Raw genomic sequence first — 15,837 nt, 5'->3', positions numbered from 1 at the left:
GTTTGTGAATGAATTAAGTGCATTAAGTGCTTTTTTTATTATTAAAACTTTATAGTCAGTATAATCTAGTGAGAACACTTTTGGCTCTAACAGAAACAGAATTCTGTTCTTGGATCTGGCTTTGTATGTAACACCAAGTACGTCATTTTTCTTCCATATGTACCTCGTTTACTGCAGTGTTTCTATTACATTTCAGACTTTCATATGGTGAGTAGTATCTGTAGCCTGGAAGAACAGTTAGCAAGTATACTAATTGCACTTTTGTGGTATGGTCTATTCTCCCGGCTTACTATTTATTGATTTAATTGATGCCTGCTGCTTAATCAGAGGTTTTCCCCACATGGAACTATTTGATAAGCTTGGCATAAAATGCAAGATCTGTGAAATGTAAACAATGTTCATAGTATAAGGACCTATAATCAAGCCAGACTTCTAGTCATTTGAAAATAGTACAGCTGTATGAGAAGCCATTTTCTATTTGATCTTTTTTGCTGTGGACATTTAAAAGTACTATCTTTATTGCAGCATCCACATGCTAATATTTATTATGATAGCTCATCTCTTTTTTCCCCTTTTTCTGTCTTTGTGACCCCCCCACCTCTCAGCTGTTGTGCCACTCCCTTTATGTATGTCTTATTCTGGTTCCTTCTTTTCCTCACTGGGTATCTTTCTTCTAACTTTTTTTTTTTTTATTTTCTTAATTCTGACTTTCTTTTTTCATCTAATCTAAGTAAGACCATACTGCATGCACTGCTGAAGCAGCTGGAAATAATCTCTTAGCTTTTGCATTCTTTGGGCACCACGGTTTGGGAACTATGGATTGTATGCCTTTGTAGGCATGTTCTGTTCACTATATTCCTGAGGTCTTGCAACCAGTCCTTTTCTGTTCCATTTGTGGCAGATGATAGTTTCTTGAGAGAAATGAGGAGTTTGAGTCTATGTTTTCTTCAGAACCCACAAAGTTGTATATTGTTAGCAATTTTAAACAATTTTTGAACAGATACTACGATGGCATCATCTGTTGGAGAAGAGGGAGTAGAATATAAATTTATATTAATATAAATTACTGGGGCCAAGAAGAACCCTCATCCATTTCATTGTCCTTAGAAAAGACCTTGAGTTAGCCAGTGATTTATAGAAAATTGTTGAACTTTCTAAGGATATGGTAANAATATATATATATATATATTTTTTAATTTTTTTATTGTTTTCTGAGATTACTTACCTTAGTGTTAGATTCTATTAGGAGATGGAACTTTTACATAGGTATGACATTATTTCTCAAGCAGTTTCACAGTAGAACTTACTTAAAAAGTGCCTAGAATAACAAGTTGAAATGTCCTTGCATTTTAAACAATTACTTGGTTTTTTTTTTTCCTTTCTTCACCACTGCAGCTATTATATTTCTTTTTCTGACATGTTACAACTTGAAGAGCTGTTATTATACGGGTACACATATGTGTGTACTGTAGTAGTTATTATTTATCATGTAAATTTAAATGGCTTTGAGAATCTGTTACTGATCTTACAGTGATCTTTAATGTACTTGTAGATAATAATATATTTGTACACTGCAGTGCACTGTTAAAAATCCAGGGCTGATTGGGGCGTCTGGGTGGCTTAGTCGGTTAAGCGTCCGACTTTCGCTTAGGTCATGATCTCGCGGTTCGTGGGTTCGAGCCCCGCGTCGGGCTCTGTGCTGACTGCCAGCTCGGAGCCTGGGGCCTGTTTCAGTCTGTGACTCCCTCTCTCTCTGACCCTCCCCTGCTCATGCTGTCTCTCTATCCTAGAAATAAAAAAAAAAAAAACCATGAAAAAAAAATCCAGGGCTGACAGTCACTTGGGGGAAAGATATAGTAACATAAGGTGATGAAATTTGATAAACATACTACTTTAACACTGCTTATATATATTTAACATCATATATTTTAATGTTGGGATGGAGTTGGTTTTTTTTTAATTGTGTGTAACAGAAAATTACTTAATGGGATATAAAGGAAATAGTTTTAAAAAGCATCAAATATTTTTATTTTTAACAATTTTTTTCTTGCCCTCATTCATTGGTTTTATCTTCGTGCATCTCTATCCAGTTATTTAGATTTCTCCTTATGCATAAAGTACACACAGATGCACTGAATACCTCATGAATCTATTTCTTTTATTACAGTTAATCAGGCAGCAAGAGAGGACACCCTGGTTTTGAAGATTGGCTCTGTTGCTATGGCTCCCCAAGCTGACAATCCCCTGGGCAGGTCTGTCCTCAGGAAAGATATTTACCAGTAAGTTGATTTTCTTATATTCAGTCTTGCAACAATTTCATCCTCCAAAGAAGTACACTGATCAATAAAACTTGCTTAGTGTGGCCTGTAGAAATACTTTTCATTCGGGATCTTTTGATATTTAAAACCAGGTTTTTCTGATTTTCTTCAGTTGTGGGTTTTTAAATTCATTCAGACAAATCAAGTATTTCTGTGAAGTGTTGATGAATAACAGAATGTAAGTACCAAGCCACCATAAAACTGAAGAAGCGCAGTTGGGAAAATTTTAGCAGAGTTTAAATTTGACCAAATCTCTAATCACATAAGAAAATGAGGTTCTCTCTTGAACTACCACATCCTACCGTAGTCATGTTGTATCAGATTGAAGCATTTTCTTAATTTACCTATAAGCCATTATTTGAAATGTAGGACTGTGGATGTCATGTGGATCAAAGCTGTAAAGAAAAGCAAACTTCTAAGGAGAAATTTCACAGTAAACACTTTCTGTGAAAATGCCATGCTCTGGATTTTGTCACTGAGTATTTGCAAACCACACCAAGCATATATGGACGACTAAACTGGTGAACATATGTAATCAACATGATAAAAATAATACATCATTCATACTGGCACTGCTGCCAGACATAAAAGTGCAGTTGCAAATAATACCAAGTGAGAAAAATCACAGAAATACAGATGAACAAGTGTCTTATTCATCCTGCTGGTCTGCTTCTCAGATGAGGTAGTGTCACTTTTTTAAAAATAAGTTCCTACTGTTCAAAAAAATGTTACTGTTAGGAAAGATTCTGATTTTTGTAATGTACTTACCACGTAGAGGTTGACAGCAATTTTTACTTTAAGTGGACCTAGGAATTTTATTTCCTCCAAGTTTTCTGTTATTTGAGTTTATACTTTTTTCTTGAATTATATATCATGTTCTCTTTTTTGTATTACTTTTGTTGGTAGCTAACAGTATTCATCCCTTATATAAGTTCTTATTTTGCTAGCTTGTGTAGAATCTCAGGATGTGAGAACTGAAGGAGGCCTTCAGAATTTTCTAATCCAACTGCCTTATTTTATAGATTAGGAAACTTAGGATCCAAAATGATAACTGTCTCTGGTAAAGTGATGATAGACGTAACATCACTATTCCTAACTTTTTACTCTCTCAGCATCTGGGGAAAGGGTTACAGTAGAATTTTTTCTGGGTGAAAATAATTTAATTTTCTAACATTCAAAAAGGTTTTCAGGTATATTTATCTTTTGTTTTTCATTTCAGAAGTAAGTGGCCCTCAAAGAAGGTCTTACTTATGGTGAAAGAAATATGGTTTACATTAAAAGATCTTATCACCATCAATAAAGTGAACTCCTGAGTTACTTCCTTTCCTCCTCTACCCTCTCCACTTTCTGGGTCTTTAGAAGTCATTTTTAAAGATGTGGCTCTCTTGGGCCTGTTTGTCGTTGCTTTCTTCTCGTCCTTGAACTATTTTTTCTCAGTCACTGTCCTTAATTACTTACCATATTTTCTTCATACCTATTTTTTCCTTCCCTTTCTGTATCTTTATTCTTTACCTCTTCCTTTCCCATGTTTCTTTCTTTACTTTCTACCTTTTCCTTATCTCGTTTCCTTTCCTGTTTCACTACTTGAAATATTTTGTAGAATATGGAAATGTAAAGCCAAAAGGTAAATTAAGTGTAAGTAACATACAGTATCTCTTTTAGATCTTCAGTGCCTCCTATCCCGTGACTCACGCAAACTATATAAAAAATAAGTACCAAGCACATACAAAGTACAAAAAAGGTACTTTGTAGAATAAATGCCCCAATTTTTTTTATAATTAACAAACCAAGGTTCACAGAATTTTTACATGATTTGCTAAAAGCATACACTTAACAAAAGGCAGAGCATTTCAGAATCAACTTTTTATGAATTCCTTTCAGAGCTATTTTTAAATTTGTATTTTTATCATTTAGTCCCTCTCCTTGATCATTTAATTTAGTCATTGTACTTTCCTACTACATCTTTTTACTTCCTCTTTCTTTTAATCTGCTCTTAGTGTTTTTCCTTCCTCTGTTGACTTTTCTAACTTCCTTAACCAGTGGCATCTATAAAAAATCCATAGCTAACATTTTTGATGGTGAAAAAGTAGATGCTTTCCCTCTAAGATCAGGAAAAAGAGCAGGATATCTGCTGTCACCACTTCTATTTAGCATTATACTAGAGATTCTAGCTAGGGCAGTCAGACAACAAAATGAAATAAAAGACACCCGGATTGTAAGGAAGAAATAAAACTGTCTTTTTGTAGATGACATAATCTTGTATATACAAAATCTTAAGGAATCCACTGAAAAACTTTTGGGCAAGTAAGTTCAGCAAGGTTGCAGGATACAAAATCAAATTGTAAAAATCAGCTCGTAGTAACACTAAGCTACGAACTATCTAAAAGTGAAAATGATGTCATGGAGGAGGGCACTTGTGGGGATGAGCACCGGGTGTTATATGGAAACCAGCTTGACGATAAACTATTTGTAAAAAAATAAATAAAAGTGAAAATGAGAAAATAATTTCATTTATAATCACATCAAAAAGAATTAAATACTTATGAATAAATTTACCAAAAGAAGTGTAAAACTTAACCTTCTGAAAATTACAAAGCATGGTTGAAATAAATTAAAGTTGTAAAATACATGGAATCTGATCCTATGTACAAAGAATCTTAAAAAGATCTAAATACATGAAATAATACCCTATGTGCATAGATCAGAAGACTTAACTAATGTAGATGGCAGTACTCCTCCAAATAATTTGTATTCATTATTATCCACACATCAGAATTTCAGCTAACTTATTGGCAGAAATTGACAGACTGGCCCTAAAATTCGTATGGAAATTCAACAGGCCCAAGAAATATTGCAAACAAAGAAGTTGGAAAGCAGACACATCCTGATTTCAGAACTTAGGATAAAACAATAGTTATCAAGACATTAGAGTACTGGCATGAGGATAGATATATGTCAATGGACGGAATTGAGATTCCACAAATAAACCATCACATTTACTAAGTCAAGATAATTCAGTAGTAAAGAATCATCTTTACAACAAATAGTATTCAGACTGCTAAATATTTACATGAACTTGGACATTTACCTTATACCATATATAAAAATTATGATGTAAATATAAGAGATATAAATATAAGAAGTAAAATTCTGAAATTTACAGGAAGAAGGAAAGGAATGAATTGCTGTGCCCTTGGATTAGGTAATGGCTTCTTAAAAATGATACCAAAAAGCTAAGAAGGGGACAAAAGAAAAAAAGTAGATAAATTCAATTTTATCAAAATTGTAAATTTTTGTACTTCAGAGAACTCTGTCAAGAAAGTCACAATCTGTAGAATGTGAAAAAATATTTACAAATCATGTATCTGATAATAGACTTGTATCCAGAATACAGCTCAATAATAGAAGAACAACCCAATTAAAAAATGGACAAAGAATTTGCATAGTTAAATATGCAAAGAAGATATAAACATGGCCAATAAGCACATGTTAAGATGTTCAACCCAATTAGTCATTAGAGACCTGCAGGTCAAACAATACCCTGTAGGATGGCTGTAATAAAAATGACAACTGATGTGGAGGAATTGGAACCCTTAAAAATTTCTGGTGGGAATGTAAAATTCCCACTGTGCCTCTACTGTGAGAAACTCCTCATAAGGTTAAACATAGAGTTCTCACATAATATAGCAATTCTGCTCCTAGGTATGTCTCCAAGGTAATTGAAAACTCTGTCACACACACAAAAGTATACACACTAGTGTTCATAGCAGTACTACTCCTAATAGCTAGAGGTAGAAAATACCCAAAGGTTTTTCAGTTGACAAATGGCTAAACAAATGTGGTATACTCATAGAATAGTATTCTCCCATAGAGAGGAATAAAGTCTGTGTTTCACATGAGTCAACCTTGGAAACACACAGAGTAAAAGAAACCAGACACAAAAAGCCACATATTATATGATTCTATTTGTATTTAAATAGGAGTGACTAGAATAGACAAATCCATTAAGATAGTAGAAGAGTGGTTGCTAAGACAGAAGAGAAGAATGACTGCTAATGGGTATAGAATTTTTCTTTTTGGGGGGGCGATAATAATGTTCTGGAATTAGATAGTAGTGATGTACAATAATCTGTCCAGTGAGTACTTGTACAATGAATAAGGTATAGTGAGTACAATGAGGATATACAAAAAAACTCAATCATACACCTCAGAAGGATCAATTTTATGGGATGTAAACTGTATCATAAAGCTGATTTTTTAAAATCAAAGATTGATGTCACAAATTAGTCCAGATGAATTAAATTCCAGAGAGAGGAATACCCATCCTAGGTGCACGGAGACTGGATGCTCCTTTCACCTTTGGAATTATTTGCCTTATCTGGCTATACGCGGAGGCACTATATTGTAGAAAGGAGTAAACCAAGAAACACTTATGGGTCATGGGCTAGGGTGACACATTGGAATCTGGAGAAACCCCAAAAACACAGTCANCATGGTTTGCCTCTCTCCCTTTCCCCCACCATTTCCGCCCTTCTTCTCCCCCTTGTTCCTCCGTCAAAAACAATACTATGAGGGCTAACTCATAGTATTGTTTTTGAGTGTTGGGTTGAGAGAGGTTGCTGGTGAGAAGAAATTGAATTTCACAAAGTTTCCCATCCTTAAAAGATAAAGCCATGTTGTAGGTGTGCTCTTCAATGCAGTGGTCACTAACTACTATGGCTCTTCTGCTTTTGAAATGTGGCTAGTCTGGGGGTATCTGGTTTACTTACTGGGTTGAGTGTTGGACTCTTGGTTTCAAATAGGTCACTATCCTGGGGTCATGGGATCGAACCCCGCATTGGGCTTTGTGTTGAGGGTGGAGCCTGTTTGGATCGGTCTCTCTCTCCCTCCCTCCCTTCCTCCCTCTCCCTCCCCTGCCCCTCTCCCCTGCTGGCACTCTGTCTCTAAGATCAGGTAAGATAAGTTGATTTAAAAAAAGAAATGTGGCTAGTCCAAACTGAGATGTTCTAGAAGTATAAAATATACACAATATTTTGAATAATTAATAAAATATCTCTGTAATCTTTATACTGATTTTATATAATAACAATATTTTTGATGTATTGAGTTAAATACATTATCACAACTATTTTCCACTGTTTTTTAAAACCTTTTTTCAGTGTGACTGCTAGCAAATTTTAATTTACAGAGGTGTCTCACATTTGTGACTTTCATTATATTTCATATATATATAGTGCAGCTTTACTGCGAGAGTCCTACAACAAACACAGGAAAAGTCTTGCCCTTGGGACCTTTGAAACTAGAGGTGAATTAAGTTTAACTAAAGTTGTAAACCAACCCCAACTTAGCTCAGTTAATGATTAAATTGAAATTATCCCCTGCTTACCCATTTTGCCTGGCAGGAAAATGTGTGCCTTCTCTGGGAGAAAGTCACATCTTGTTTTAGTCTTTTTATATATGATGTCCAGTATATAATCAAAAATTATACGATATCACAAAAACAAGGAAATTAGCTTCATTATTAGGAGAAAAATTAGCTCATAGTAGAAGATCTACAGATTATTGAGATCTTGGAACAAGTAGACAGGAGTGTGAAATACTTGTTATTAGTATTTGAAAGAAAAATGTTGAAGAGATAAAGAGTTCCTAGAAATGAGGTCTACTTAAAATTCTAAAACTGAATAATACAATATCTGAAGTTAAAAACTCATTGGATACCTAAAACAGCAAATGGAGAAAGCAGAATATAGGATTAGTGAATTTAGACATAGCTGAATAGAAATTATCCAAACTGAAGCACAGAGAGGAAGAAAAAGAGAACAAACAGAAAAGCCTGTGGGTCACTACCAAATGGTCTAGTGTGTGTGTAAGTAGAAGAAAGAACAACAAAAAGCATAACTAAAAGGATAACCCTTGAGACTTTTCTAAAATTAACAATAGTTAAACAGCAGACCCAAGAAACCTAGTATCCTGTCCTCAATAAAAGCAAAATATATGCAAGGGAAAGTACATCTAGGCACAATATGGTCAAATTACTGAAAATCAAAGATAAAGAGACTCCTCCCTGATGGGCTGAGGGAGACTGCTGAGAAGAAGAGAGAGAATGCAACATCTGCCTCCCCCAGCACAGGTTCCCAGGTGTAAAACATGCCTGTGCTTGGGAGAGAGGAAATGCTTTTATCTTTACAAAGGTTGGGTATTTTCATTATTAAAACTATAAATATTAGAATTTTAAAAAATCCTAATGCAGCCAATGAAAAAACACCTTTGGAAGGAACAACAGATTGAAATAACTGAAGGTCTTAAATTTGAAGATGAGAAAGCTAGGGAACATAGGACCATTCTTTATATCCTTCACAGGGAATAGTTTTATTCCTTCTGAAGCTAAGAACAGACCTAAGATCATTAAATAAATGGATATTACAATGACAATTTGCAGCTCAATGGGATGAAGACCTTTCAGTTATAGAAGTCTAATAATAAATGGGGATACTCATTATTCATTATTTAAGAAATGTTTTTTGTGAGCCTACTGCACATTAGGCACTTCTCTAGGTATTGAGTGAATGTCAAGACAAAGAAAACGACTTGTACTCATGGAACTTAACATTTAATGGGAGAAAGTGACAGTTACAAACCAAGAAATGTTCTGTATATTATAATACATGTTGTGGAGGCAGGGGAGAAGACAGGAAATGAGAGTTAGAGATGATCATCATGACCTAATATGAGAAGGAATGGCTCAGTGAGAAAGCATAAGCATCCTGCAGCAGGAGTGTGCAAATGAAGCCAGGGGCAGCTGAAGCAGTATATGCCTGAAGCGGTGTGGTAAGAGACCCTGTGGAGGAAACTTAGAGGCCATTGCTAGGAGTTTGGCTATTATTTTGAGTGGAATGTGGTTGTGGTGCAAAATAATCCACACATGCAGAATTTTGAAATAATGGTTCTGTTGTTTACCAGATATCTATCTGCAAAAAGAAATTAAGGGATCACCAGCAGGGACAAAACATATATATTTGAAAACAAATGAAATGTGCCTTTAATACCAAGAGAGTCACAGTTTAGAAGAATGAATGGAAGTTTGACATTCATCTCTAAAGGAGTCATGTTAAGGACTATTTCTATCATTTAAGTTAAATGAATGTGTGATATAAAAGTTCTGATTTTTAAGGGGTGATTTCTTCATCAGATGAGAAGCCTTCAGAAAGTTTGAGCTGGAAGAGTGGCGGAATCCAGTTTATGTTTAAGCAGATAATTCAAGCCAACATGTGAAGAATAGACTGCAGGCAGGGATGGGCAAGAGTCTGTGACTGTTGCACCGATCTTGGCCACAGACGATGGTGGTTTGGCTGATGGCAGTGGCTGTGAAGGTGATGAGAAGTGGTCAGATTCTGGACATATTTTAGAGGTAGAGCCAGGAGAAGTTGCAGATGGATTGCACATGGAATTTGAGACGAAGGAGATAAGGATAATCAATTGTGTGGCCTAAGCAACTGGAAAGATGAAATTAACTGAGGGAAGAAAAACTGTGGGAGGATTTAATTTGGGGTTTGTAGGTGGAAATCAGAAGTTGACATTTGTTTGAAATGCTATCTTAGGTACTTAGCTCCCCCTTGCTGATGTAGCAGAGGCTGATCAGCCATGTAAAAGGCTAAGAGAGGGTTATATGTTGAATTAGACCGGTGCTGGGTTTTTAAATTTTTTTTAAATGTTTGTTCATTTTTGAGGGAAAGAGAGAGCACGAGCAGTGGAGATGCAGAAAGAGAGCTCCCTCCCTTTCTCTTCACAGAATCTGAAGCAGGCTCCAGGCTCTGAGCTGTCAGCACAGAGCCCGGTATGGGGCTCGAGCCCATGAACTGTGAAATCATGACCTGAGCCAAAGTCAGACACTTAACCGACTGGAATGGGGCTTGAAATTCCATATTTCCACCAGGTTCCCTAGTGATTAGGTAGGACACTGATACCGGGTGATAGTGATGTGCTGCTTCAAGGGCTACCCCCTGTGTAGCAGATTAGATGGTTTCCAAACGTTTTGAACAAAGAAGATTTAAAAAATATGTTTTAACAAATGCTAATAAATTTTAGTGCCAAAAATCCCAGCATTGTGAAAAGCCCTGTGACAGCAAGTAAGTATCCTTCACCCCCACATTTTCTTGCTCCCTAGCAAGACCATCCTCAGTGGTGTCCTTTTTTAAGTTCACAGTTTTTACAGATTTGCAGTTGATAGTGGTTGTTACATTCAGAAAATGTAAAATAATAAAACATGTATTAAGTTACTGATGACTCATATGAATTTGCACTTCACTCCTCTCAAAAGATCTGATCCACTAGAAAACAACAGAGCATATATAACCTGTTATTTATTCAGTGTTCATGCCCAGCTATACGTTGTCATGACTTCCTCTCTCTTGACCTGTTTTTACACATGTACTGTTTTTACATCCTCCTTTTAGCCTACTGATCTTTCTAGCTTCCAACTGCTAATTCCTGCATAAGGTGATCTCCCAGTTTCCTTTCACCTCCTTCTGAGATTCTCCTATGATGTGTTTAGCTATTTTTTTCCCTGACTTACACTGAAGTTCTGCAGCACAGTTTGGCCTGATAGATTTTCCTCTATCTTACACAATCTCTTTCCCTCAGAGATGATTCAGGTTCTTGTCTCTGGCTAACGAGCAAAAGAGAAACAGGTGTAAACGATTATAAAGGCAGATTATTTTTAAAAAATGACCTGTGCTGAAAAGTGTTCCTTCATAGGCTGATTTAAGGAAATTAAAATAAGGATTATGAAGTAAAGTGTTTAAATGTGTTTGTATCTTAAGCACATTAATGATTTAATAAATTTGGTTATATTTTTCTTATGTAAATGGTTTATGTATACTTGTAGAAACTATGTTCTTCAAATGCTGGTATATCATCTGCAGCTCAGTAACTGGAGACTTTATGGTTGTTTCTACTAAAAAAATGGATATATGTATCAGTCAGGATCTGAACGCCATTCTATAGTATACTTGCTGTAGGAAAATTAAACTGGATTTATATTATCTCTACTTACTAGGACTTGCCTAAAAATGTCATTGACTGTGAGCCTGAATATAATCTACAAGTATTTTAACTTGATTTTCATTGTTTTAAATTATTTTAAACAAATTTTTAAAAAATAAGATAAATAGAATAAATAGCTCTATATCAGTTATTAGAATAGTAGGGATTTTTGAGACATCCATGCTGTGTCATACTGCATGTATGTATATGTGCATTAATTCATTTATTACTTTAATTCATTTATTTATTAAAGTATTCATTAATTATTTCATTTATTCAGATATCTCCTGAGTGCCTACAGTCTACCTGACACCAGTGCTAGAAATGTCCTTTTGACTAGGACCTAATGGTACCTCCCTTCATTGAACCCAAGACTCCATCAAGTTGATGAAATTACATTGTAAAGCTCTGGTAGATTCAATAGCATAATAATTCACACTCTGTCTACAGCACATCCCACAGAGCCTTGATTAATGAAATAAGCAAAATCAGAAGTTATAAATTTGCACCCTAAACTTATTCATGTCCTTACAGCATTAAGTCTTACATCTTCTGAAAATTATACGAGGAAAGAATGATTCCAGAAGTTCCATCCAGACTTGTAGCTTTCGCAGGAAGGAATAGGGAAAAGTGTTCTTCATTTCCATTCAATGATCCTTCTTTTTAAAAGTGGAAGAGAATAGAAACATTGACATTAGTTATTCATGAGTCTATTTAAGTAATTGCATAATTTATTCAGTACGTTTTAGTGGTCTGTTTTTAAAAATCTTTTTATATTCCAAGTTTTAAAAAATTGTTTACGGTTTAGTTTATCATTATTTAGTAGTCTTGTTACCAAATTAAAGTATGAAAAGTTAAAATAGGATTTTTTTTTAAATAAAAAAGTGTTGGAATGATGCCTTTAATAGTAAATCTACCTTTATTTACTCTTTTAATAAGCCTATATTAAGATTTTTAAAATGAAAGTGTGGTAGAATTCATTTTTAAAGTTATATAATACTGAATTGTGTGCAATTGAAAATAGAAACCTAGTGCTTATTCTTACTGCTGACTACTTCCTTACTTTATGGCCACTGTTAACAGTTAAGTTGACACTTTTTTAGACCATTTCTAAGAGAGTGAGAGACTGTCTCTACCTGTCTTAAGTAATGGGGTCTAAATAGTGTTCTGCAACTTGGATTTGCTTTAACTCAGTATGTTGTGGGCACCTTTCAGTGTCCTCATATTCAGAAATGCTTGCCTGTTTTTGAACTATTGTAGATCCAGATCAAAAGACTGTTTAAAGACTACTCTTTGCTTCCAGCCAACAAAATGTTCTTCTATTATCAAAAAACTTTGTGAAAACTTCTGTAGAATGTGTTGTGATAAAAACTTCCCAGACTTCAAAACATCACTGTGCTTGGGAAACTGTAAAAGGAAAATTTAGTTGTTTTTCTCTGTGAAGTAGCTATTGGCTGGTTCTCGAAGAACAGATACATCAGTACCTACCAATAGGACAGCTATTCTTTGTTACCATGTGAATTGAAAAGACCCAAGTGATTCACCATTTGGTACTACTGTATGAATTGAAATATTGTAGGCATTTGGGCTTTAATGGCCCACTTTGAAACTCTGTTCAGCATCTCTAATAATGTTTGACTTTTAACATGACAAGATTTCTTTTAACCCAACGTGCGTCTTCTTGTGTGAGCTGACCTCAACCTCTGTTTCAAATCTTACCATTGTTTTTTTACATATGAGTCTTGTTCAATTTAAAATATTTTGTTTACCCCAGTAATGCTTTGTAGGTTCTTTACTGTGATCCTTATTTATGTATGCATTTTCAATGTTCTTGAAATATAGTCTTCTCTCAGGTTAGCCTTTCAGGGAGCTTTTATTATAAAAACTACATTGGAGAAGTTATGGATTCTTGAAAAATCTTTTTCTTTGGTGTTCAACATTGTTAATGTAAAAAAATTCCTAAGAATCACATCTTTCTTTTAATGTCTCACTTAAATCCTTTTCTCTCTGTCTCTCTCTCCCTCTTGTTGTTTTTTTTTTTAATTTTATTTTGAAAGCTTTCATTATCATTTTACTTAAAATGTCTTCTTTCTTTGGCCTTCAATACCAGTGCCTAAGGTACCGTTCTGCAATATAACAGCAGCAGCAGTGGCAGTAATAGCTAACATCTAATGAGTGCTTCCCCTGTGTCCAGGATTCTGCTTGATGTTTCAGTGTAATGCTTACTTCACTAAAACCTTGAAGTAATAAGAGTCGGGTATATGACTGCCTGTACTTTAAAGATAGAAACTGGGTCTACAGACATTAAGTTATTTCTCCTGGGTCACATATAAAATAAGTGACAGACCCTGTTCGCATTGTTGATGCTCTTTACCACTACATCTTGCTGCCCATTACTGAGTTTCTTACAAGATGCTGGCTTTAATTTTTTGATTTGCAAACCATAAAAGACTCTTAAATACAGAGAACAAACTGAGAGTTGCTGGAGGGGTGTAGGGTGGGTGGATGGGCTTAAATGGGTGAGGGAGGGCACTTGCTGGGATGAGCACTGGATGTTACATGTAAATGACGAATCACTAAATACTACTCCTGAAACTTACTATACTACATGTTAACTAACTTGGATTTAAATAAATACTAAAAAAAATAAAAGATCATTTAAAAAAAGATGCTAGCTTTAATTTGACTTAGAGGTAAACAGTGTATAACTCTAAGTTTGAACTTAATTTTTTTGAAGTTTTGCATCCATATTTTATTAAATTTATAACTGTTTAGATGTTAGGCATTTTTTCTAACAATATTCTTATTAACAATGGAGGAGCACCTGGGTGGCTCATTTGGTTGAGTGTCTGACTTTGGCTCAGGTCATGAACTCACAGTCCGTGGCTTCAAGCCCCATGTCAGGCTCTGTGCTGACCCCTCACAGCCTGGAGCCTGCTTTGGATTCTGTATCTCTCTTTCTCTCTACCCCTCCCCTGTTCACTCTCTCTCTTTCTCTCTCATAAATAAACATTAAAATAAAAGTTAAAAAGTGAGTAAGTTGAAAGAACTAATGGGCAGCAGTTTTAGTGCACTTTCCTTAGGTTTCCTAAAATATTCCAAGCTAGGATGGGCTTAATATTATAGATATTAGAGCCATAATTTATGATGAAAATTCTCATAAGCCTAGTGTTGGAGTTCTTTGGTCCTTGGATGTACTTGAACATAAAGTCTATTTTAAAAGAATTTTCATTAGACTGTACTTCTTACTGTATGATCTACATAAAGTATCTCCCCATTAACATCCCTAGCTAATGATTTTGATTATCATCAAGCTTTTTCTCACATCTGTTTTGAGCTCTGAAATGAATCATGACCAGATATAAATATTAGCGTAGATTTGCTGATTAATAAACTCAGTATATTTATATCATTTTTTTCATATTTTAAATGATTATAAGATACAATGATAAATCTTTCTCTTTACCTTAGTATAACTTAATTATTTCTCTAATTCTGTCTCAACATGAGGAAAGAGAAGGAAAAAGTTGAAACTCTTTTCCTTTGTTGTGTTTCTGTCTTCCCAGAGTATTCTTGCATATCACTACTTTTCTCTTAAGTTGTGTAGAAGAAAGTATTGATTTTCTTATGTTAAAACAATGATGTACTGTTTGTTCACATATATTTTTCATATGCAAAAATTATATCAAAGTTGAATAAGCATATTTGGGATTTTAGTACCTTGGGTTTTTCTCTCACTCATCCTGTGTAGTTGAGAAATACTGTGTTTAAGCTATATATATGAAAATAGGACCTATAGAATTAGACATATAGATTTGGAAGTCCTTTAAGATTATGCATAGACTTCTGACATTGTTGCTCATATTGTCTAAAAATTCACTGAAGTGTTAATACCTACTCTAAAAGACTTAAACTAGTGATTATAACAATAAAATTTACTTCATACTTTTTTCTAAAATATTTTATTAAAAGAATTTTAAAATACTCAAANGAGAGACAGAGCACAAATAGGGGAGGGACAGAGAGAGAGGGAGACATAGAATCGGAAGCAGGCTCAAGGCTTCCAACTGTCAGCACAGAGCCCGCCCGACACAGGGCTGGAAGTCACGGACCGTAAGATCATGACCCAAGCTGAAATCGGACCCTTAAATCGACTGAGCCACTGAGGTGCCCCTCTTTTGTATTTCTTAATTACAAAGTTTCTTAATGTTCATCTTTTACTTGGGAGAACTATATTCTTCGTATAATTGGACATTTGTGAAGTTCTGCATATAGCTCTTGGTTCATGCCATAAATATTTGTGGGTCTTCTGATGTCCCTTCTGGGATTTTATCTGTGACTAATTTATCCCATAGCTTTTTAAAAACTTTGTCAGTTGTTGAAGTTTTCAGCCATTTCTTCTTTGCAGACATTTACTAATCCTTTTTAGTGCATTCAGTACTTAATAGGTTGACTATAGTGTTGGGTTTCAGTTTTT

The 15,837-nt window shown here is 34.8% G+C and overlaps 1 protein-coding gene across 1 annotated transcript in view; it reads left to right on the top strand.

Annotated features, from left to right (window-relative positions):
• The window catches only part of VPS13B (vacuolar protein sorting 13 homolog B), a 761,997-nt gene that overhangs the window by 431,559 nt on the left and 314,601 nt on the right, over positions 1–15,837 (top strand). Inside the window, exon 30 of the mRNA XM_077748161.1 lies at positions 2,168–2,279. Within this exon, the coding sequence (XP_077604287.1) occupies positions 2,168–2,279 (112 nt within the window). The remainder of the gene's footprint in view (positions 1–2,167; positions 2,280–15,837) is intronic.

This window comes from Crocuta crocuta, unplaced genomic scaffold (assembly GCF_008692635.1).
Source record: "Crocuta crocuta isolate KB4526 unplaced genomic scaffold, BGI_CrCroc_1.0 scaffold39, whole genome shotgun sequence".
NCBI lineage: Eukaryota > Metazoa > Chordata > Mammalia > Carnivora > Hyaenidae > Crocuta > Crocuta crocuta.
This window is presented reverse-complemented; position numbering and strand designations above follow the sequence as displayed.